This window comes from Melospiza melodia, chromosome 5 (assembly GCF_035770615.1).
Source record: "Melospiza melodia melodia isolate bMelMel2 chromosome 5, bMelMel2.pri, whole genome shotgun sequence".
Lineage (NCBI taxonomy): Eukaryota > Metazoa > Chordata > Aves > Passeriformes > Passerellidae > Melospiza > Melospiza melodia.
In genome coordinates, this window is record NC_086198.1 from 74333856 (window position 1) to 74359639 (window position 25784).

The following is a 25784-nucleotide window of genomic DNA, read 5'->3' on the forward strand; positions in this document are numbered from 1 at the left end:
TCCCTAAGATTTTCAGAAGAAAGCTTTGATATTCATTCCGAAAAAGCTGGTCACAGGGCTTTCACTTCCTGCACCTCCACCCCGACCTTCCTACGCTTTCTCTCTGATGCTCAGTTTGTTTATTGGGTTTCTTTGCTGTGTCCCACCAGTTGCTTCCCCTGCACAGGCTTTGGAAAAACAGCCAGCATTCAGTGGGGTCTCCACAGTGAAGCACAGCTCTAGGAGCGTGCAGGACATGAAACAACTCCCCTAAAATCTGTCTGGTCTCATCTGTGTCGTTCCTGACCTACCATGCTTCCTCCCTCATTGCCACATTTACTTCAGCATTTTGGCTGAAACCAGTTTGCAGTTTTAGACTTGGCTAGTTTGTCAATCCTCTGTGGCCTAAACCCCTCTGATGTAGGTGAAAGTTAACTGTGAGGAAAACACTCCATCCTCTAGGGACACTAACTTTATACAGTGCTCAAATGCCAAAGTGGAAAAATCAAGGCCAATGGCTGCTTTTAAATCCACCCATGATGAGGGCCACACTTTCACTTGCAGAAGGTTGCCTAGAGCAACTTGCATACGTGTGGATGTCATACTGGGAGCTTGGTTCATCCCCCACTTTCCCTGCTGCTCTGCACAAGCCCTGGTTTCCCTGAGGAAAGCTGCACTCGTGGGAGTTGCAGTCTGGAAGAGAGGGAAGCGCTCTGTGCAGCACAGCCACAGGGGTTGCACAACTCTGAATAACAGCCTTGCAGCACCTCCTGGCCTCGGGGTCACAGCAGCTGCTTTGCTTTGGAGATTACAGGCTTAGGTCTTACACTCCTAGGGTAATAAACACATTAAAAAATAACCCAGCAGCAACAAGAGAGCCCCTCCCCCAGAGGCAGTTTGTTATCTGAGGGTGTCATCCTGTTCCTGTTGGAATCGATGATCAGATTCCTCCCTGGGGATAAATTTGGGTACTTGAATATCAGCCATTGAAAGGTAAGTAAAATGAGACAATAAAATATCTGCCAAAAGTTTTGTGAGTTTTCTTTTTAGAATCAAATTTCTTCCCTTCTGATAAGATGCACCAGGGTAATACTTCACAATTGTTGGTGTTTCTTCACTTACACAGACAGAACATGGTAGATCTGAGAGACAGAAAGCCCTTAAAACTTGTAATTAAGAAGATCATTACAATATGCCCAGGGTAAGACTATATTGAAATCAGCTTGATTTTTGTGAAGGGCCTGGGAATGAGACATGCTTAATTTTTAAACCTTCTCCGGTAACAGCAATAGCTACATACCCAGGCTAATTAATTACCTGAAGCTTTATAATCTTTTTGCAAAAGATGGTTGGAGAGAGCTGGAAAAAGCTCTTTCAGTACAGTCAGAAAATAGGAAAAATGGCCAAATGAATTAAGGCAAGGGAATAAGCTCGGCATTTTCTTTGTGGAAAAAGAAAATAAAAAGATGCAGTAAAGTAAAAAGATGCAGTACATCTTTTCACAATTTTGTTTAACCTCAGTGAGACTCATAACTGTTTTTTTTTTGCTTCCAAATTAGGTCAGTTTGGTATCCAGTTAGAACATTAGACTGGATGTTCAGGGGCTTGGTAAACTAACACAGCTGACATCTCGTGAGCACTTGCTTTCAAATATTGCTTGCTTTTAAATGTTGCTCCTACCTTTAAAAAATGAAACCACAATCTGGTCTCAGACAGCTGCCTTGCCCATCTATGTTTCCAGTGGGGACTGGAAACAGGACTGGGAAGCTGGGGGGTCATGATGTACATAATTCCAGACTGGAAACTTCAGTGAACCTTGCAAACCTCTGAAGGGGAAAAAGAAATGCAGGTATAGAAGATTTTTTGCACAGATGATGTTTCAGAAGGTTTCTGATGTTTAGGAAGGTTTCTGACTGGTCTTGATTCTTATAATGATATTGTGTCCTCTGGAAACAAAATGCCTTAATACAGTGGAAATTACATAATTGGGAATGAATAATCTATACTATAACTACAGAATAAATCTTGGGATGATAAAAAATTACTGAAAAGGCCTTAGGAGCCGTGGCCATTGCCAGCAAATTTAACATGAGTTCCCTATGGGTGCTGGAACAAGAATGCTATCTACAAAGATGGAAATGAAGGACTAACCAGGGGCATGCAGAAGACCAGGGACATGGACCATCCCATGGAATATCTATCCCTGTCTTCCAATAATTATGAAAAATGAAAGGTGATACAGAAGCCCACAACATAAATGGTCAGGGGCTGGTAAAATGCTTCATATTACCTGCATGCTCGTTGTACTTTGGTGAAGAGAAGTCTTGAAGTTGACCTGAAAACACTCAAAGGAAGTCAACATGGAATGGTGTAGACAGACATGAGTGAGCTTTTTCTATACTCCAAGCTTGATGGGCACAGAGTAACTCCAAACTGGGAATCATGTAACTCCTGAGTTTGGGACTGCACTGAGCTCAAACCAACAAACTTGGCCAGGAAGCAGAGCAGTAAGTTGTGGGTTCTGGGTAAAATTAAATACCTCTTTTGGAAGGCTTAGTGTATCTCAGATCACAGACAGCTTTTTGTAAATCTGCTTCTTGGGAATTGTGGAGATACACATTGGGAAATAGCCAAGAATCAAGAATGGAAGGGAGGAGCTGAATTTGGAACCATTCATCAGGAATGCTGGGTACATGTCTAACTTACATCCTTCTTTTCTGACTGAAAGAGCCAGATCTTGGTATGAATAAAAGCTTCAAGACTGCTCATGCCCTTAATTTCCTTTGGGAAGAGGGCTGGCAGTGCCAACAATTTCTGGGCAGAAACCATGCTTGGTAATGAAGGAAATCTGGGGGAAAATATAAAATCTTCCAAGAACTCCATTCCACTGGCTGATCTGCCTCAACAACAACAACAAAATCTTTTGGCTCTGCAGGGTTTTCAATGTTTTGTTCTTGTTTGAACAAAAGAAGGGTCAACCCTTCTAGATCTAACTCTCATGGAAAGTGGAAGAGTCATCATCTCTTGACACTTGCTGGATCATATGCTTCTGGTTTTCCAGAAGAGGTGCTTCACCAGAATGCACAGGACTGGTGTTAGTACAGAGCCAGTGACTCTCGTGGACCTCACAGCTCACAAAGGAAAATACCTCAGTCCTCAGTGATGTTTTTCCTCTTGACTGTTTGGCTCATCAGGGCAGGGTGCTCAAGTGACAGACAACAGAGCTTGCAGACGTTCTGCTTATGTCTGTGTTGTGTGCATGACCCACCTTTATGTTGCAAGATAGAATAGCTGGTGGGAGGGAAATGCAGAAGAGGGAAAGTATATCATAACCTTCTCTCTGAGAGAACTTTTAGTCACTGCAGTAACTAAAAATTGCTGAAATTCATAGCCGACAGCAGTGAACTGTTGCATGCTTTTTGCTGGGATATCTCTGGAGGTCACACAAAGGGTTTGGGTAAATCCCTGCTGTCAGCTCTTTGCTTCTGAAACTCTCATTTCCTCCTTCTCTCACATACACTTATGTTCCTTTAATCATAGAACTTCCTACTTCTTTTTTAAGCAAAAGCTGACAATGGAAGTTTTTATCTTTTGTTGAGGCATGAGGTTTTTTAAAAGGGGAAACAAGAATTTACTGCACTTGCAATATAAACTCAGCAAATAATAATTAACATAGATCCACTCAAATGTCCAAATATATATTCCCTTATTTGTCCACAATTTTAAGCACATGTTGCCTTAATTTGTACCTATTTAGCCATGTCTTTTAAACATTAGCCCCAGTTAAAACAGTATTGCTTTCTGGAACAATCTGAAATGCTGGCTTTTTTTTTGTCTTTCTTTTTCCTTTTAAACAAATGCTAATAATTTTGGATGCCTAAAGATGTGCTGAGGATAGAAGACACTGTTTATGTCTGCTGGATTTAGGCTAAAACAGACTTATTTCTCCTACCCTATATGGAACTTGGCAGCTGCCAGAGTGTGGGTAATGGCTTGCATGGCACCTTTCCTGCCAGCCAGTGTATCCAGGGCAGCATGCAGCAACACTGAAGTCAGCAGTTATATATGACTCCATCACTCTATCCTGTTAAATCCTGCAGGAGAGAGTTGGGCCACCTGGAGTTTCTGCAGCTGCAATTTCTGTTCAGACATGGTAAAACACCCACATATGTTCTGTCTCACCATTCTTTTTCTTGTTTTCCTGCAAAGTCAGTGCATTAAAGCAATCTTTCTACCCCTTTGACATAGTTTAGGAGTTTAATGCCAAACAATGAAGGTTAAGGTCAGAGACATGACAATAAACCCCAAAACTGGGAGTAAAACAATAAACCCCAAATTTGTAACCAAGTAACTTTCTATTAAACGTCAGGTAAGGTAGCAGGTATCACCAAAAAATGGTTCCATTAGGGGCAGCATAATAATAGATCAGCATAATGGACTGCCTTCATGTAAGCTCCAGCAAAGTCACATGTTCTAAGTGTCTGTGGCTGAACTTGCTACTTAAATTATTTGATTTCTAGGTAGTGTGGAAGCTTGTTCTCAGCATGATGAAGATGTCAGTGCATCCCAGAGATATGCCAGAAGCTCTTGGAAGATATGGAAGATATTTTTGTATTAACAAGTCTTCTTTCATTTTCCATTCTAGCAGGTCATTCTGACCAGATGACTATGTTATGTAATCAGGTCTTACTTGACTTTCTCCACTGCTTGAAAAGAACAGAACACTTTCTTTATCAGAAAAACCCTGCTGACACTGAAGCCTGCCTTTATGAGCTCCATCAGGGACTGAAAAAAACCTGAAGGTTTTCTGAGGCTTATCCCAATTATTTCACTCTGCTCAAATTTGTATTGCCTCTCAGTTCAGTGGGTATTTGTCTTTATGGTATATCAGACATCCTACTGCAGGTGTTGAAAATGTCACAGCTTTATCCTGTCTGGCCCTACATGCCTTCTTATCAGTCCACCTCTTTCCATTTTTAGTAAGCAGCTTGGTTTTTCCTTCTCTCAAAAATGAGCATAATGGCTGTTAACAACTTGCTGGACACATTTCCTGTATAGAATGAGCTTCAAATGCTCTAGAATGATTCTGTACTTACATAATAATTAGATTGCTGCTTTACCATTTGCAAGGTTCACTGCTCCTCTGTATCTGCCTGTTACCTCAGTCTCTAACCACTGAAACCACCATTTAAGATTCCTTATCAAATAATACCAGAGACAATTGGTGTATCAGGCCGTTAAACACTAAACAACAACCGCATTTCAGGTTTTGTTTGTTTTGCAGTCAGACTTTTTGTGATATGCCCTAAGAGAAAACTGTGAATAATGAACTGGGAAGACATACATGTACCACTAATCCCAGCAAGAATCCATGACTTCATGAGCTCAACGTCCCAGCCAGCAGCAGACTCTTGAAGCTACTCAGCTTATCTTAACTAGTACATGGAAGAAATGCTCTTTAAGACAACCATTGCCTTGGCAATTTCAAATCTGCAACATTACAAGAACTGCCACTATCTACAGAGCCAACAACATCCTATGCATCAAATGCTGGGAAGACAGAAAAAAGAGACTGAATATAGTAGTGTTATTAGTATTCACTCATCCTGTAAAAACTTAGGAAAAAAAAGAAATCTGAGAAAAATGAACTTGAAATAGGGTAATAGGATGAACCAAACTGTAGCAAGAGTTTTTTTCCTAAGGACCATCTTGATTAGAATGACTTGCACATAACTACTGACAAAATGGAAACTCACTGCCTCACTAGTAGCAGAGGACCAGACAGATACAAAAGATAATTATCATATTCTGCTTTTACCTAGAAAATGAAAAATGTATTTCTCCACAAGCAGTCTAATGTGAAATGGTTAACAAAAGGAAAGGTATTACATAGGAGCTCTAGAAAATGACAGAAACAGGCATTTGGTTGAACCTAGGATCAATGGCTGTTGTCAGAACATTTTTGTCAGTTGCTCCTAATCAAATAAAGAAATGTAATGAAATTTTTCTAAAATGTCTTTGGTTCTGAAATGATGCACAAGAAAAGTCAGGGATGGGGAACTAGTAAAAGCTTCTCCAGAAGCCCTGTTTTAATCATCTCCGTTCTGTCTGCAAGAGGAGTTTCATCATCTTTTAGCATCTATAGCCCCAACACTTTTCTAGCACCATGAAAATAAATATATGATAAAATTAGACAGAAGGAAAAGTGCATTTATACAAAAGAATAACTAGAATCTTGTACATAATGAAGTCTTTCTTAATTTGCTTTGGGTTATGCTGAAAAGGCCTATTTTGAGGCACAGAAAGTTCTTGCAGCTTCAGGTTTGTCTAGATGAAAGAAATGTTTTCTGGCAGCTACATGAGCAAATGAGTGCCTAGTGACCCACCCTAACTTAGGTTATGTAAAACTCACACATGTGCCTTCTGAAGGCAATGCCTGGATTGCAGTGCCCATGGCTGGCCTGGCTGCCAGAGCTCTCCTCCCTCCCACGCACCTGCTCCAGTAAAGCTCTGTTGAAGAAAAATTGCTTCATGTCACAGGGTGTGACACCATATAAATGCTGTGCAATGATCTAAGGTGCCTCAAGCAACCATGGCATTTGTCCAGCTGTAGTCAAAATGTATTAATTTCAGGCATTTTTTCTGGTGTCATCAACACCAAAATTGTGTTTGCAAATACAGTGTTTGATGTCAAAAAGAATGTGAACATGGAATTTTGAAATGGATAGCAGACTAGTAAAGGGCTGTGTTACACAGAGCAACCATTGTGCTGGAGGTGCCAAAGCAGGCTCTAAGAGAACAGGCTGGCTTGTTCAGGGAAGAGCAGTGGCATGCACAGACACCTAAACAAGCCCTGGCCAGCCCAGCCCCGGAAACAGCAGCGGGGCAGATATGAACCCTGAGCTTGTGCTGGGGAGCAGCAAGGGCAGGGCTGCTCTGAAGGAGACACTGAGCCAGGGGCTGAGGGTGACAGGCAGGCAAAGGGAACAACTTGCTGACAAGGAGCATGTCCCACAGTACTCAAAAAACTGTGCTGGCAGGTCAACAGTTCAGATGACCAGTCAAGGCTGAGCTCAAGCAAGAAAGCCAAGCCCGTAGGCCAGGGTCAAAAAGGGTACATAGCCAGATGCAGGTGTAGCTGCAACATAGCTCAGGCAAGGACCAAGCACAGGAAATACAGTTTAAATGCATCTCCTAAAAGATGGTGGCAGTGTGGGAAGCAGCTGGCTTCTTCCAGCTTTCTGCTGAATGGTTGCAAGGCCAGCAGGCATTAAGGCCCAATGCTGAAATGTCTTTAAGACAGATGTCTGCATTATGTAATTAAGCAGCCAAATCTCCAGCAGAGAGGGGAATGCAGTGAGGGCACTGATAGTATCCCACCTGACTTGGCTACAAAGTGGTATGCTCTGCCATTTTGACATACCAGGCTGTTTTATTACAGTGGAATTGCAGCACCTACTGTAGTGGGCTTGAAGTAAAAAAATTGGATTCAGTTCCTTGCTTCACTGAATGATGGAAGAAGATCCCAAAGGAGAAAAAGAACCAGCTTTGTTGCCTTCTTTGCCATGCAGAGACTACTGCCCTTCATTCAGAGTCCTACTAGCCGCAGTTTTGTGATTTAGTCCTAAATAATGCAATTCCTATCAGATTATTGTGTTTGAAAAAAATTCCAAGAATATTTATTGACTGCTATACTACAGTCCTTGCTGATCAGAATCGCTGGCAGACCCTCCGCTCCAGCATGTGTCAAACAAGAGCTGGTGTGTGCTGGGTACCTGCAGAGGTACCTGGCAAGGACACAGCATGTTTTAGTGGGACTGAGACAGTTACTTTTGGGAGGGAGGAATAGCTGCCAGTAAAGGACGAGGCTCCAATGGCTGCATTTCCCATTTTACATTGTTTTGGCAGAGCGTTGCCTGACATACCAAGTACATGTTACAGACCTTCTGGAACAATCTTTCAGAAAACCAGTAAGACAGTTTGACATGACTTAGAAGATCTAGATTGCACTGGATGTGAGCAACCAGTGAGAAATTGAAATATTTGGTGCAAATCATTGCACATTTTTGTGACTCAGTTCTCACTCTAAGCAAGAAAACTTGTGCCTTTATGAAAGTGCTTTGATTTTCCCACGATAGGCACTGTATCATTTCTCCAATTCTGTATGAAATAATGATCTCTGGAAATAGACACCAGGGCAAGAAGTACACCAGACAGTCAGAAGCACAGCATGTCCCAGGTACCTACCACAATTACTCGCTGGAAGAAAACCAAACCAGAACTGGTGACCACGACACAGCACAGCCAGTCCTCCGTCCATGCAGCACTGTTCACTGCAAAGGTTTCAGAGATCCTGCCTTTTTCTTGTTGCACATGTCAACATCAGTTCTTGCCACATTTCAGGCTAGTCTCTCTCTGGACTACTGCATCCATGTAATTCACTAGCACACTTACACTGCATCCCTTGCTGCCTTTGTCATGCACCTTTGGAAGCCTAAGTTGCACATACCAATGAACCCCTTCCTTCCTTCCCTCCTTCTTTCTTCACTGTTTTTTGTTTTCTTCAAAGATTAGGCATCACTGCTGGGGGTTTTTATCTGTAGAAATGATATGGAGAAAATGTGGATTATTTCAACTTTGATTTTCTGTGAGTGATTAATTTGCTATTTCTGCTGAGAGATTCAATTCAAATTCCACCTGATTTGCAGGTGGCTTTTAAAAAAATATTCTCTGAATCAGAAATTACTGTTAATAAAGATGATGGTATGTGATGACAATTTCTGGTGCTCAGAAAATAGGAGACCTAATTTTACACATTTTTAAGGATGCTCAGCTACAGCATAGTTAGAGTATCAAGTATCTGGGACTAGCTCTGGGCTCTATTATTTCTTTCTCATACTTCTGGATGGGAAAGCCCTGAGCTTTTTCAAAGTTGGGAACTTGGTAAGTGGTATTACTTCCCTTCAACTTCTAGTCCAAAGCCTTTACTGAGAATTTGTGTAAGCACATTACTAAGTGCACTTAGATGAGAACTAGAGTCACTGTTCTCAGAAAGCATGAACTGGTAAATAGGTAACAAACAACTTTAGGCTTTTCTAACTATACAGAAGCAACTGTTCATTGGACCAGGGAGCTAAATGGAAATTAACAACCACTGTAGACAGCACCAGACCAGGGGAGGTCTCATCTCACGTGGTTTTGAACTGGCACCCCACCAACTGTGGTTTTGTGTTTGAATACCAAAAAATGTAACAACATAGATGTAGGCATAGATTATTATTATTTTTATTGCTTTTGTTAAAAAGTCAGTGAATGAACGATGGCACTATGCTGTAAAAACACAACATTACTGAGTGATCTGACAGTATGAGGTCCATTATGACAAGATTTTAAACATGAAGCATAAGCTTCACTGTGGATTTCCAAATTAAAAAAAAAAAAAACAAGCTTAAGAGGTAAATGGATTAATAATAACTGATGTATGTAGAATTTCAATACTAAGTGAATACAAAGTGGACTTGCAAAAACCAAACATATAAAAATCATGTCCTGGGTGAATCTCCATTATAACAAAACACCAGTGCCTATAAACTCAGTGCTTAGCGACTGAAAAAAAACTATGGCAATATTCCTAATTCTGAAGTTAACCCAACAACAACATATCCAAGGGTATTATTGCACAATGTTGCTTTAACTGGCTTGCAAACTACTTTTGCATTAAGAAAAGTGAGACTTACTCTTTTAGATATGTAATCTTATTTGAAAGATGCACTGCAAAATAATGGTGTCCTAATTAGAACTTCTATACCGTTTATGAAACAGTTTAAGCATATCTGGCACATCATAAAGCTCTTGAAATGACTCCACTTCAGAAAAAGTCTTTAGATTTCCTAAAGGATGGGTGTGCATAGAGTAGTAAATAAAGGGGGAAAAAATGACAGTGGATGTTACTTTCCCAGAAAAAAAAAGATGTCTTACATTACACAGCAGATCAGAAATAAATAAGATGAAATTTGAAGAGTCTGGATACAAATCCTTGAATGATGCTGCAAGAGTCACATGCTTCACCAAATTAATGTCAGTATATTTTGTTAAGAATAATGCAATTACTATATACAGTATGTTTATGAGATAACGCTAACTAACAATACACTAAATTAATGGTAGTTAAAGAAGAAATATACTAAACCAACATACTTAAAAAAAAGGAAGGCAACCCCCAGTTATGCATAGTTACATATGATAATGTCCAGCTCCCTGGAGTTCAATGGATTCACACCTTCAAGCATCAGGAAGGAGTTTTCTGAGGTGTAAACAACATAATTAACAGAACCCAGCCAAGCTGTAGGGGAGTTACACCAACAAAAATTTCAAGTCCAATACAAATCACCTGTAAATGTTACCACTGCACAGCTGCAATGGAGCAGTCATCCATTTAAAGGTTTTACACTGACATATTTCTTCAAAAGACCTTCTAAAGGATGTGCTATTTAACTTGGTGGTGATCCAGACACAAACAAAAATGTGACAAACCCAAAGCACTTAGGTTTAGAAGCACTTATTGAAGAATCCATACCATATTTACAGTGTATTGCATATGACTGCACACACTAGCAAGTTTCTCCTGTTTACTATTTCTTATGTGGCATCTTACTCTTCACAGTATTTCTACATACTAAGAAGAGAAGAGTCTTTCCCCAGGCAACCAGCTTCTCTGAAATGGAAAGCCACCATGCCCTTATCTTGCTTTGCCACAGTAAGGTGTGTACAACAAACACGACAATTTCAAATCCTCACGGATCATGACAAAATGACTCAGTTCTTCCCTTTGTTTCTTGCTCAGCTTCTCTGCTCCCTTACAGCTGTGCAGGTCAGTCAGCATCCAGTTCTTGTCTAGTAAGAAGAGGCTTCCCATCTGTATCACCCATCTTTTTTTGCATCTCTTCCACAGCTTTCAGCAGAGCTGCTCGCTCCTGCTCAAGAGCGAGAATGGACTGCTTCAGTTTGCCTTCATTGGTCAATAAAAGCTCTACTGTAGCTTCAAGGTTTTGGATTTTTCCATTAGCCACCTATCAAAGTAAAAAGACAGTAGGGGAGAAAGGACGGGAAGGGAAAAACTGGTAAATTTATTAATGACTGAAACCATCTTTAAACTATTTTTTGAGATTAATATATATATAATATTAAAGAAATTATGAAAAATTAAACTCAGAATATAATGCAAAGTAATGAAATTAGAAAGTTGCCAAATCTCCAAATTTTATACCAAAGAACTGCAGGTTAAGATAAGCTTCTGTATGGGTCAGTTGGGAGATATTTTTGGCCAGCCACAGTTGTTGCTTTGCAAAACAAAGACAACTCAACATGTTAGCTGCATCCTCATTTCATTGAGTCCTCAACATTGAGTCCAATGAATACCAGGTTTGAAGGCAAAGGAGAAGAGGATTTAGAGCAATATGCAAATGAAAAACACATTGTGAAAAATTTCAAAAGTTCCCCCTCAAAAGGCTGCAAATACTGGCATTCTACTTTATAGTGAAACAAAGTATTAGATGGTTCAGTCACCATGTGAGACCTGTAGGTACTCTGACAACGTCAGGTATCTGTCTGGAAGTTTCAGCACTGGATAATAACATTTGGAGACAGGATGAGTACAGGGTGGTCTTTGCTTTCAGGAAAGTATTTCCCTTTCTGATGAGCCCACTACCCATCATGTAATTATGATGGGTTAAAAAGTTCAGCCCTTGGGGACAAAGTATTGACAAATGATATTGACCCATTGACATTATCTGGTGATGCATTTCCCTCCTATCAGCAATGGGTCACCTTCCACCCTATGAAACAAGGTCTGATGCAGCCCATCTCCAAGACAAAGGGATTGCTCCAACACTACAGTGTAAGATGGTGAAGTTCCGTGCTGTGATTCTAGCTGCTGACTTGCCAGTACTCAGGTGGAGATGAGCTTCATAATAAACTGATTAAGGCTGCCAAGTCTATAGGGACAGGAGTGGGTGGAAGATCACAACATTACAGAGTGGATAGGGTTGGAAGGGATCCCTGGAGGTCATTCAGGTGCAACATCCCTGCTCAAGCAGGGTCCCCTAGAGCAGTCATTCAGGTCTGTGTCCTGAGTGCTTTTGAATAGCTCCAGTGAGGGAGACTCCACAACCTCTCTGGGCCACCTGTGACAGTTCTCAGTCAAGGACATTGTAAAGTTCTCATGTTCAGGTGGAACTTCCTATGCATCAGTTTCTGCCCATTCCCTCTTTTCCTACTGCTCTGCACCTCTGAGTGGAGCCTGGCTCCATCCACTTCACACCTTCTCTTCATATCCTGATGACCTGCTCCAGGAGCTCCATGTCTCTCTTGTTCTGAGGAGCCCAGAGCTGGGCACAGCACTCCAGATGTGCCTCACCAGGGCTGTGTAGAGGGGCAGGATCACCTCCCTTGACCCACTGGCAATGCAGTTCCTAATGCCCCACAGAATTCCATTGGCCTTCTTGGCCACAAGGACGTTCTGCTGGCTCATGGACAGCCTGTTGTCCACCAGGATCCCCAGGTCCTTCTCCTCAGAGCTGCTCCCCAGCAGGTTGGCCCCCAGCCTGTGCTGGTGCCTGGGGTTATTCCTGCCCAGCTGCAGGACCCTGTACTTTCTCCTGTTAAATTTCAGAAGGTTTTTCTGTGCCCATCTCTCCAACTTGCTGAGGCCCTTCTGAAGGGCTGCACAGCACTCTGGGGTATTGGCTGCTCCTCCCAGCTTTGTGCCATCAGTGAACTCACTGAGGAGACCTCTGCCCCTTCATCCAAGTCCTTGATGAATGAGACAAATAATACTGGGCCCAGTATTGAACCTTGTGCAACACTGCTAGTCACAGGCCTCCAACTGGACTCTGTGCCACTGAGCACAACCCTCTCAGCCAGTTTTCAATCCACCACACTGTCCACTGTCCAGTCCACACTTCCCAAGCTGAAGATCCTTGATACAGGTATTTACAGGACATCACATCTTGAATATCATCCCAGAAATCCATCTTCCCCTTACTGTATCCAACAATTTCCTTGTCCATATTGGCCCAAAGCTTTATGAAAATATCTTGCAGAAGAGTGCCTCTCCTTCTGACTTCTCTAAGGCTCAAGCTAGAACCTAAAACAGGATCAGATCTCACAGGATCAGAATATACAGCTGAAGAAAATTTTTTTAGGAGGGGCAATCTAAATCTGCATGATTGACTGGGTTTAATCAGGAAAAAGAACCAATGTCTGAGAAACCTAAACTTCCCTCAGCAATTATCTTACTAAGTTTATGTCTAACAATAATCAAGAGGTTTGAAATGTCTGCTTCTTACCCTTGAAGTCCCTTTCTCCATCAAACTAAATGCACAGTCAAAAGTTCTATAGCAAACATCTGTTATAAAGCAGCCAGAAAACTGACTTCTTACTCAGATAAGCAAAGAATAACCCCTTACAAAGAACAGATATGCTGCCTCTGAAAAAGCTGCAGAATATATATTTTAGAAATTATTATTTCACATAATGTTTAAACAATGTGGAAAACAGCTAAAATTTTGCAATAGAAAGTATGCCTTTATAGACAATGCATCCTTTCTAATGTATCCTTAAATTGTGACATTAGAATTAGTATACCCATTTTTGGCAGAGTAGTATCCCTGCTGTAATAAAGCAGTGACTGAAAATATAAAAATGAAGCTGAAAAAGCACTTTATTTTTAGTTATCTTCTACAGATAAGATTTTAATTAAAAGAGAAGAGGCAGTGTATTGAATCTTTTCACTAACTACAAGTATATGCTCTAACCACCCCTCAGAATTTCTTCTGCATGTAAAATTTGAGGGCTAAACTAAATAAAACTTTAAGTGGCTAAATTTTAAATTCACTAGACCAAACACCAATCCCTCCTGTGAAGTGGAGTAGGACAGGCTCTTCTGAAAAGGCGCATCAATTAAAAAATTAGAATGTTAATCATATATGAAATATAAATTGTACCTGTAGTTCTTCCAGGAGATCAAAGTTTTGTTTGCGTAAGCTGCTGTTTGCCTTTTCTAATTTATCCAGTCTCTGATTGTCATTTAAAGAAGAATCTATAAGCTCATCCTGAAGCACATGATATTCAACTTCATAAGCTTGTAACTGCTTGGCAATATCCATTTCAAACACCTGTTGTATAGGAAAATATTATTAGGTGCTGTGCAGATCAAAATCATTGCTCTTTCAAGGCTTTAAAATCTATTGATCTAGATCTAGACTCAGATATTTAATCAATGCATACAAGAAAATAACTTATTTTTTGGTATTCACATTTTCTATTGTGGAAATGGCAAGCCTGAGGCAGTAGAGTGCAATACATTGGCATTGGATCTACTTAAAAATTTTGCTACTGATTTGCTGCCTGACTTCAGCAAAACTACTTACACTAAAGGTTTCAAGGCTGTGGACATTGCAGGGTATTCCCCTTTTCAAACTGAATACATCTCAGTTTGGCATAAACCCTTCTAGTCATACTCAGAATTAGTTTCAGTTCAGAAAAAGTGTGGTCCAAAGTCCTGCCACATGTGTAAGGCTAAGTAAAAGAAAAGCCTTAAATGAAAAACTGTAGACTTTGCTATCTTTATTTATGACTCTATAGTATCTTTACAGACTGAAAGAATAAATTTTCTATCCTTACACTAACACACTTAACAAAAACATAATGTAACATCAAAATAGATTTCTATTATTGTTAAATACAAATCACTGAAACGAATGCTCAGTCTTATCCATGAACATTAAGAAAAGCTTTTATTTTAAAAGCAGATAAATAAACTGAGATGCAGAGTGACCCAAGGGAAAAAGCCCTACTATTTCCTTTTCCTTTTTCTAGGTTTTGGCAAACATCTGCCTTCAAATTATTCATTAATATGACTCCAATTTCCACTACAAGCAATGAAGAAGGTAGTAAATGAAAAGGACAAGTGTGCCAATCACAGAACATAGAAGAAATAAAAGTTGTTTTAAAAATGTATTTGAAAAATACCCCAAGAAAGGAAATTCCAGGGTCATTCTTTGTTTTTAAACCTCTTGTACTTTATTCATTTTGAAAATCAGTCAAATGTCAAATCCCATCTGAAATACCTCTTAAAAGTAACAAGGATATTTGCCTATTTTATTTATCTGCTCTGTCTACGAAACTTTAACTGTTGGTTAAAGAAAACATCAGATTATGAAAAGCTTCTGTCATATGTCCAATAAAAAATTATCTCATAGTTAAATAGCAGCAGAAATGTATTTACTGAGCATCTAAGCACAGAAGGCTGAAACACAATTTTAGTTTGAGTTTGATTACGCATAGGGAATTTCCATTTCCTGTGAATCTGAGCATCTCTGGGGAAGACACCCTGTTGAAATTTCAATAAAACAAGCAGTGCAATTCAGCAGGGCAGAATGTTAGTTCCTCTCATGACCTCTGCCACTTTTAGCCTCTGTGCTCCTGAGGAGGGAGGGAAATCCCTGCTGTCATAACCAGAGTATGAAATCTGAAAGAAGGGAAACTTGAGGCAATAAAATGTTTGATTTGAAACCTAGCTAACTGAAGGCATGTTAAGGCATGGAACGAAAGGCCATGCTGGAGAAGGATGAGGAGCATGGGGATTAACCCAGGAACTGTGTATGGACTGTGGGCTGGTGAAACAGCTTCTCTCTTCAGTCAGCCCTGATCAAAGCGGGGAACTGCTCTTCCTTCTACTCACTTCTACCTTCCCACTGCTCTTCCTTCTACTCACTTCTACCTACCCACTTCAAATTTAGAGCAGTCAGGGCTGCCTAAACAGAGCATCCCTCCCTCCTTCAGCTCAAAGCACATGGTTTTCTGCAGGTCACATAAGCACTGCAAGTTTTTCAGCCTGGCAGGTAACACACAACCCCCTCTGCCCCTTGGAAATTCCTTCTTTCCTTCCTCCTGCACAGACATTCTAGTTCTCATCTCTTTCCTTTGACAGTAAGCACCAGGAGCCTTTTTTCTGGCCCCAATGTGAGCCGTGTCCCCCTGAAGCTAGAGACAGAGTGGATGTGGGAAGGCTTCTAATTTCATTAAGTAAGGTTAACATTTGTGAGGCTCTTGTAAGTCAATTTTTGCTTCTGATATGAGACTTGGAAGGCAAGCTTTGATGAAATAAGAAATAATTTTCACTAAAAGTTTCATAAAGTGACAATAACCAATGGTTACAATATCATACAAAGCTACTAAGTCATCTTGGTTTACAAGTCATCTGCTTCCAGAAGTTTTCAACATCTTCCAAACTTCAAGGGAGTTCTCAGCTTGAACTAGTAGCTGTTCTGCTTTTTCTGTTGAGAACTTAACAAAAGCATTCCTTTGCATACCTCTCATGTGTTCAGTTTATTTCATACCTGACTAATGGTCTTTTCCATCTGTACCAAACCCAAGTTGGGAAGAGTGCTTTTAATAAAATCAACAATAGTTTCTAGATTTTCATGCTGCAGAATCAAGGGCTTGTGGCTTCCCAAAAGGCTTAGAGCCACTTTAAATATAGCCTCCGATCCTTGAAGAAAGAGCATATCTGTGAAAACAAGGAAAAAACAGGTTATATCAAGCAAACACATCTTTTGACAAGAATATCAAAGCCAAAAATAGTCAAAGGACAACAAGTTCTGATAGGAGTGACCTGGAGGTTAGATACACTGTGCTGGACATGTGCTCTTGGCTTTAGAAGTTCTATAGGATCAAGATTATTACTGTGAATACCACACTTGACTAACACAATCACTTATTAATTTGTTTAGTGAGTTTTCACCAAAAAAAACCAATTCAAGTTTAAGCTAGGTCTACAATAAACTAAGTAGTCAAGTTTATCAATGTTGCCATTTTTTGTGCATGTAATACTTTAGTGGGCTGTTTTCATGTTTGTAGGAATATAAATTTGAATAGAAATCTACTCCCAATGCCCTTTAAAAATCATAGTACAATAGGGAAAAAACCTATACCTGAAGACACAACTGAAGATCTGAAATTTGGTTTTTCTCTCATGTGGTGGAAAAGCCACAAAACCACAATAAAACATTTAGCACATGAGGCTAAATGCACACTTTCCAGTAGCCTCAAGTTTCAGCTGCATGTGTTTATTTTTAGTATGTGTCTCAACAACTTCTGTTAATATGCTAATAAGGGTATTAATAAATACCCTGAAATCTTAGTCATACAGCTTAGGTGTAAATATTGCAGGTGGCCCTGCAATGACAGCACCTGGCATACCAAGCACACTGAAACTACAATATACAGTGACCTTTCAATGTAATGTCCTTTCCTTTCTTTTCTTTTACAAAGTGCTTATGTATTTATAGAGTAAAGAAATAGAAGTCTGCAATAAAGGCATCAGAGAAGAAACCCAGTCTGTACAAACAGCATTGCCCTGCACTTGACTTTCCTGCTACTGTCAGAATCTGCTCCTGGTCTCATTGAAGGGCTCAACTTGCTACAGACAAAAGCATCTAATGAATTAAACAATACTGATGGAGGTGATAAAGGAATAGAAGACACTGTGGAGTTTTTATCATATTTCCTAAATATAAAATTACTTTGAAAAGGCTTCTCTCTTGTTCTTTCCCTGCTTTGTATTTGAAGCTGTGAATGCAGCCACAATCAATATTTCAATACACAAACACTTCACATAAGAAGTAGCACAGTGACACAAAAAAAAAAAAGCCTTGATACTAAAAAAAAAAAAAAAAAAAAAAAAAAAAAAAAAAAAAAAAAAAAGAAAAGTAAAGCAAAGAGATAGAAAAAACCCAGCATGCTTTCCAGCAAAACTATCTCTGATGTAGTGAAGAACCTATGAAAGCACTGGCTAACAGCCTTTCTTAGTAAAACCAAACTCTATTTCCAAATTTGTATTATAATGAAATTCCCCTCTTGCACTCTTTAGCTTGCAATGTTGAAGCTATAAGTCATTTCACTCTCTGCCTCCAAGAAAGAAAAGCACAAGTAAAAACTAACCACAAATCTCACACGTTCTTGCCATTTGTCCTAGAAGGGGTGTAACATTTTTCAGCTCTGTGTTGAGCTGAACGTGAACTCCAGTGGCAGAAATGATTAAAAAGTGGTAACAGAGAAGGCATCTGCCTCAATTCTCTATTGAAACTTGTAAGTATGGGAAAATGATTCATAGGGAAAGCTCCGTATTAGGACAGGAAATACTGAAGAACAGCTAGAAACACAAAGTGAAAAAAGCAAAGCTAAAAAGAATGTGTTTTTATGATTCAGCACCTGCCCCATAATGACATGCAGATTAACTCAAGGTGACCTGAAAGTTGTTAATGAAAGTCTGTATGACTGAGCTGGTAATACACAGCTGAAATCCCTCTCTCATTTAAAACAGCAAGTATTTAACAAAGACCTGTTTGTTGTCCACTCCCCATGCTTCATATTAAGCAGGCTCCCAGCCAACAACAACACAGTGAAGGTACCCAAATTAATGTCAGCATGACTGGCAGCCTACAAGATTAAAAAAAATTAAGTTTTATCTACAATCTTGAAACAAAATAAACACTATTCTATCAAATCTCCTCTATGAAAAAGGAAGCAGGGGTACTAAAGAACGCATCTTTCGTAACACTCTACTTTCATCAGCTCCTGCTCAGAAGTGTTCAAAGTTTGGACAGATAAATGAAAACTTAAAAGGAGTTTTGCTATTTGATTTATAAAACAGTCTAACCCATTTCTTTTACATATTGCCTGTTAGATGTCTGCAAAAAGCATGCTCTATGGAAATGCAAAAGAATGGGCTGTAACGATTATATAATTAAATATGAGTGGGCTAGTTTCAAATACTAGGGGTTCAGAAATGAACATGCTAGAAAATGGCAGTGCAATCTCAGACTATTAGTAACCTATAATTCAGTCACTTCAGCATCAACATTCTTTCCTCCCAAGGGTTCTAATAAGTGAGCAATGAAAATCTGTATAAGTATGTTCTGCAGGAATGTGTGAAGATATAGATCAAAAATGACTGGGTTTTAACTTGCCATGTTGCTGCTGACAGCCATTGGCAGAGGAACAGCTCTAACCTTTTTTGTTTAAAGTTGTGTTTCAGAGTCTTTAGAATGGGTGAGGACAAGACTTTACTTTCTAATGTAAGAGAATGTCCAATGTTCCTAACCAACATAGCTCCAGTAAATACTGTTTTAAGGAAATTACTAAATACAAAGGAGATACTGAATTTAAGGAAAATACGAAATACAAAGCTGCAAGTGTTGGTCACATTGAACTTTCTAAACAACATCAGAGGTTTCTAAGAAGCAACAGTTTCTGTCACACATGCTTTTCTCTTCTTGATCTAAAATCAGATGTATGGAGATCATGTATCTGTGCCTTCTATTCTAATGCAAAGTCTTTGTTTTCTAAAGCTCTACAATCCTTCAATGACAGAGAAAATACTAATCTGTGTATTAAGGCAGAAATCCAAATATACTGGATACAGGAGGCACTTTTACAACATCACTGCAGTCAATTGCCCCATTCAAACACTTCTTACCATGTACAATACTATGAAAGATTAAGAATAACAAAAAGATGAGCTGATTATAAACAGTATATGACACTTGCCTACAGCACCTAATTTGATTCCTACAGATTATTACTGTCAGCTACATACTTGTTGATGCACATTAACCTGCTTTGCACTCTTCAAGGAAAAAAATATGCTCTTTTCCCTGGAGTTTGGATGCTAATCATGGGACATATAGTTTTAGTCTATACACCATCCTTTTCACTGTGAGCTTTTCTAGCATTACTTTTAGCATGCCCTTAAACAGAAACTAGACAGGATTCTCTTTGGTTCTTCCTGAGCTCTATATTCCTATTTGTGGTAGGCAGAACCATATTTTTTTAAGTCAAGAAAGTGTCAGTATTAATCTGCTAATGATGAACAATTTCTTCATTGCATCTCAATGACTAAGGAAAATGAAACTGGCTTCTCACTAGAAGAGAAGAACTTGGGAGAAAGTTCCAATCCACCCCCCTCATTATGGACAATCCAGTACCACATAATGAAGTGGAAAAACAAACAACTGAAAAGGAAACAAAGCATCTTCTCAAACATCAAACAGTCCATGAAATATACATGGCATGTATATGGTAGAGGGCATGAAGGTAAATTCTTAACTGGAATTTAATTAAAAAAGAAAGTTTCTGTAGATATTAAAAATAGGCTACAGAAGTGACTTCAGAAACTAAACCCCAGATGATGCCAAACATTTTTGGAACTAAAACTGTCAGGACAAGAAACACTAGGTTAAATGTCTTGTATTTCTGCAGAGTAAGTCCATGATTACACTGCAAGGGCCATCTCTGTGTGTGTCTTAAAACATAATGCTCAAGCTAATTTTCTGCTGACACTGCTGGAAATTATGATAATGGACTAAATGGATATACTTCTCAGATGATGTCTTTGTTACATCTCTTTTCAGCTTGAAAATAACTAATTGTTGGTGTTGAAGTGTCATTGTCATTATACAATGGCTGCCTTCACGGCATCAAATTTTACATCCTCTCTAAAAGGGTTTACAAGGTGGGAAAATGTAATAATGGGGATGAAAAGACACTAGGGACTGTTGTTTACTTTTCTCCTCTCTCTTCCACTTTTACTGATATACTGCACATTCCATAGGATAGGATGACCTCTGTTGTTTTTCTTCTGTTCACAGTAAGCAAAATATTTCTCCTGGGTGTCTGAAACTGCTTGGATAGTGATGCTATAATAATACCAAGATTCCACATGTAAGACTTCAGAAAGAACAGAGAGAAGTTTTATGAAGAATTACCAAACACTCTGGATACAAATCCAAGGGGAAACTGGGAGGCAAACATGGTGAGAAACCAGGGAGCAGCATAGAGGCTGGGGCCAATCTCATGAGCCTCCAGGTGGTTATACAGATCTCGATGGTAGTCATGAAGAAGTCGAGACAATTGGTACATCTGGATCTAAATGGAATAAGAACAAGAGAATAAAGATCAACACGTTTTAACATTCATAACAGCAAAGTCCATGCTTCATCCTTGTCAGAAACAGAGAAAGGTATTTGTCAATTGATGTTTGGATGAAATTGTGTGGAAACAAGAAATACCTGGAAGCCACCTAAAAGACACAGGATGGGTCACCTCTGAGCCTACAACAGGTTCATTTGTAGGGTCATTTGAACCTCATTTGAACACAACAGAAGTCTTTTTATTTATAGTTTCCACAGTTTCCCCACAAGTATTTTGATTTGAAAATCATGCATTTAAGATGATGTATTCTTTTCCTAGATTATCCTTCCCTATTTTTAAGAATTCAATTTAAGTTCAGTTTCTGACAATGCTAGCTGTATTGCATTATTATTATTTAATATTAGCATCTTTTACTTAAAAAAAATGAAATCATACCTGCAAAATTGTCATGTCAGGACGATACTGTTTTCTCAGGCCCATGTCAAACATAAGAAACTTCAGCATTTTAAAAGCATCTTCTTCACTCATATGAAGCAGTAAAACTCCTGCTACAAAACTAAGGCCCTGGCAATATCCTACTTCCTGGTCCAGAAGTGAATAGGCTTTCAAAATGTTGTAGAGTGACAGTTGCCCAGCCCCCAGCTGTGCTGAGAAGTACGGATGTGTTGGAAATGTGCGCCCTGCGAAAAGAGCTGAAGCTAGTGACTGAAACTAAAAAATAAACAACATAACCCCCAAAACCTTGTCATACTGTCAAATTAAACAGTCTTTCAAAACTGTAGATTCTTTTGAGAAGTAGATTTTGAGTCAACCCAGAGGAAGACCATAAGAAAGTTAACAATACAGAACAATTGACTCTTATACTCCACCACTGCTTTGTTACAGATTTTTTTTAAAACTTCCAAAGGCAAATTTTTCACTTTTAGGAAAAACCCTCCCCCTATCAAACTTCCACTGTGAAATACCTCAACGGAGGAGAAATCTGAATACCTCTTTTGTTCTACTATTAAGTGATCTTGTTTTCTGGTTGCCCACTTGTTAAACACTACCCCACCCTTTAGCTCCTGGAATGCTGCTGTGCTACCAGATAATATCAGAACTCCTGTTTCAAGACAAAGCCTGGGGCAGAGTCCTTCTGCCATCTGGAAGCTGCTCTAGCCTGTCACACGGGACAAGGCATTCAGTTCTGAGTAGGTCTCCCTGGCCAGGCTGTCAGAGTTGAATGTTACAGAATAAGTATTTCTAGCTTTCAAATGAGAAGGAGCTTGCATTCCTTTGCTTGAAGGACAAGTTACTACAGCACACTGAAGGCAGACCTGCACTGCCTCACTCAGGCAGCAAAGCTCGTTTCTTGCTAAGTCATGAAAAAGAGTTACAAGCTCAGCAAGAATAAGAACACTAAGAAGTTCTAAAAACCAGTAAATGGAGGAGAAGAACTGCTAAACTCACAAACTGACATGCTTCTGAGTGCTCTGATGTTGGCTTAAATAAGAATTTTAGCCTTTATATTGGACCAAAGATCTCTGACCCTACCCAGAAGAGACTAAATGAACTGTGATATCACTAGAGCCCCAGAATGCTCTAGGTTAGTACCTATTACTTTACTTTTTAAAATGCAATAAAACAGAACCTAATTTTCCTATCATGTTCAGCAAACACCCAGTGATGGATGGTTTCCTACAATGCTAGCACTGTGACACGTAAATTGGGCCAGCAAAACAGCTGCTATACCTTAGCTCTGCACCCATATGCACACTCACAGCTTCAGGAAGTACTATTTACATCTGAGGATGCATCAATTCAACTAAGTGTGAGCAATACTATTACAGCTTTGGCTCATACTGTGTTAACAAGACCTACTTAGCCTAATTTGGGAAAGATTGTCAAGTATTACAACCACTATATAGTGAGAACATAGCTTTTTTCTTTCAAGCTGTAAGTGCACACTCTCAGAAGGATTCTTAAAGATTAAGAGAAAATGCTTCTGATGGCCTGAAGGCACACAAGTCACAACAAGCAAATCCCTTCTAGCTGCCTATCCAGTTATGCTGTCTGTTACCATGCAGCACAGCAGTATTTCAATGTAAATCACTAGGAAGTCTTCAGCTTCCTGATTCACCTTATGGTTATGACAGGGCCCAATCCCTCTTTCAGCTAGTGGGCTGGCAAATAGCACCCTGGAGAAACAGCAGCTTGCATGAAAACCACCATGAAGTTACCAATTTGCCAACACAAGCAGTCATTTGTTTCTACAAGAAGAGCACATGGCTAAGATGAGAAGTATTTGTGTGCAGAACCAGGTAGAAAATATGAACAGCTTGCTGAGCCAGTAAGCCCCAGTCTGCCATTTGAGACAGCCAAGCTCAGACTGGCTGTGCTCCCTACTGTCCAGGAGTTGTCCCAGCACTATCCCTCTGCTAACGTGTTCAATTTATGCGTCCAGCACAAAACTGTTCACCTCTTACTGAACCACTTCAGTGTCCCACCCTTCACTGCCAGGGCTATCAACAGCAGGTATGCTGGACCAACAGGTATTTGCCAGTAAATGATCTCTGGCTGTATGTTCATGTCTCTCTCAAACACAAAAGATTGTCTGGCACTGCTGGTCCAGGGGAATGCCTAGATTGGTTTGCAAAGTCTGAAGGGAGGCAATTTACACATACTGCCACTGCCCCTTCCCAGCTGGCATTAAAGCTCCTTGGACTGTTACTTTCCCAGTTTCCCAGTGCCAAGTCAAAACCAGGCAGGTCTGCCAAGTAGGGGAAAGTGAAGGTGGCACCCTCTCCCACCTCCGGTCACGCCACTTTCTGCAGGAACACACCTGTTCCTTCACATTCCTATGTATTTTCTATGCACTGCTTTGGTTTTTTGACTTACTTTACCAAGCGTTGCAAAAGAGGAGAAAATAGCCTCTTTTTATCTAAAGCTTAGGTCACCACTTAAGTTTGACAAATCTTCTCACAGTTTAGTACCCACTGAAGACAGTCAGCACATTAAGTTTTTAATAAAATAATAAATGAGAGCTCCCAGACAGCTCTGGGTAAACGTAATCCTTCCTTATCAGGCAAGAAAGGGGGTAGATCCACTTGCAGTGAAAAATGCTTAAATACTGTTTGAGTAGTTATAAAGAGCAGAATTATGACGGGACAATTTTGTACTACTGCTTTACAGAAAAGATGTAAGAGAAAACAATGCAATAATAAAAATAAAATAATTCAGATCAGTCCAAGTACAACTTTTTCCCCATAAATTTTTATCCTGACATTTGGTTACTTGCAGTGCATAATTTCCTGTGATGGAGTTTTTCATTGCAAATTCATTTAATCAAATGCAGTGATAATGGACTTCTTAAACTGACCCATACAGCTCCTCAGAACCAAAGTGTCAGTGCTATGCTCTGCAAGACATTGATTTTTTGCCTTTATTAGGGAAGAGCATATTGAATACTGAGTTCAATGTGGGAGTATCCCACACAAAAGGGCTGTGATCCTCTTGGAAAAACATCAGCTTCTGGTTTCTCACACCAGATTAAAAGCAGCTCTTACCAACAACCTATTATTAAATAGCCAAAGGCATTTTGTGTGTGACCTTCTTTAAGTATCTCACAGAGATCACAAACCCTTTTATGAATTTCAGACTACCACTGTACTTACCTAGGTCAATAAGAATTGCATGCTGTTGGGAAGTTAGTTGCTTTAGGAGTTCTTTATAAGGTGTGTCCTTTGGTTGTTGTTTACTTGGAAACTGATGTTTAAGATGGTATTGCTCAGCTAGAAACTTCCAGATCTCCCCACGGTGGTGACGTGGTACTCCTGAGCAGAGAAAGCAATTAAATCAGTAATTTGTACTCCTACTGAGGCTTCTGCTGTAGTTAACAGGATTGAGGAAATGAAGATGCTACATAGTCAGGCAGATCCCTATTGGCTACTTCCAGTGGACCACAGAAGTAGATGAAACTACAGTGCTTTTAGTTCCTCAACCAATAAAAGGCATCAGCACCTTAGCAGGAGTGATTTAAAGCAGAAAGAAATACTATGAGCTGCCTAGGGTTAATGCTTACATCCAGTCTGAGAAGCACTAGAAGAGGCATCAAGAATTGCAATACTTGTCTCTGAATATGCTTATCTCAAATTTTTCTGTGTAAAGTACACAATAAAGTACTGCAATAGAACTAATTCACACTTTTCCCTAATGTAGCATGGACTCTGATGTTATGAGTAGGTTTTAGGAAGGTAGGGTGCACACATATCAAAATATAGATAGGTACAAATGAGACGTGATCTAGAGACTACAACACAAGGCAGATAATCAGATAGCAAATACTGTATTTCTAGTTTTGCTATTGGCTTGCTTAATGACTGGTGCATATAAAAATGTTTTAAAGTTTGAATTTATTCGCTGTAAAAACAGCAGATGTTACTTAACTATTTCACATAAGTAATGACAGCTTTCGTTTTTAAACTGCATGTAAAGCTCTGAGAGTAAAATTAATTCAGCACAAGACTATCACTCACTATTAAATCAGCTACACAAGAAATCAATGCACTTTCACTTGGGGAAGTGTTCCATTTAATCTATAATGTACTGGAACCAGACACTACAGTTTGAAGTAACTTACAGCTTGAAGTTCTTAGGACTGTTTTTTTCTTTTGGTATATTTGTAACATATGGAGGACAATAACAATAGAAGAAATCAAGATTTACTCAAGCATAAAAGTTACACGGAAAGATAACAAACCACATTAGGATTTGATATTGTTAAAAATCTAGAATTACCCAGTTATCTTAAATGGGCAATTTGGTTTAACTTG

At 39.5% G+C, this 25784-nt stretch overlaps 1 protein-coding gene across 9 annotated transcripts in view; it reads right to left on the reverse strand.

Annotated features, from left to right (window-relative positions):
- Positions 1 to 9240: 9240 nt before the first annotated feature.
- Positions 9241 to 25784, reverse strand: part of TBC1D1 (TBC1 domain family member 1) — a 99897-nt gene continuing 83353 nt past the window's right edge. For all 9 annotated transcript variants that reach the window (XM_063157430.1, XM_063157435.1, XM_063157432.1 and 6 more), the window contains 6 exons: positions 24627 to 24785; positions 21409 to 21653; positions 20808 to 20967; positions 16380 to 16549; positions 13983 to 14153; positions 9241 to 11048 (listed from right to left, as the gene is read on the reverse strand). In XM_063157430.1, coding sequence (XP_063013500.1) covers positions 10851 to 11048; positions 13983 to 14153; positions 16380 to 16549; positions 20808 to 20967; positions 21409 to 21653; positions 24627 to 24785 — 1103 coding nt within the window. In that variant the 3' untranslated portion in view covers positions 9241 to 10850. The remainder of the gene's footprint in view (positions 11049 to 13982; positions 14154 to 16379; positions 16550 to 20807; positions 20968 to 21408; positions 21654 to 24626; positions 24786 to 25784) is intronic.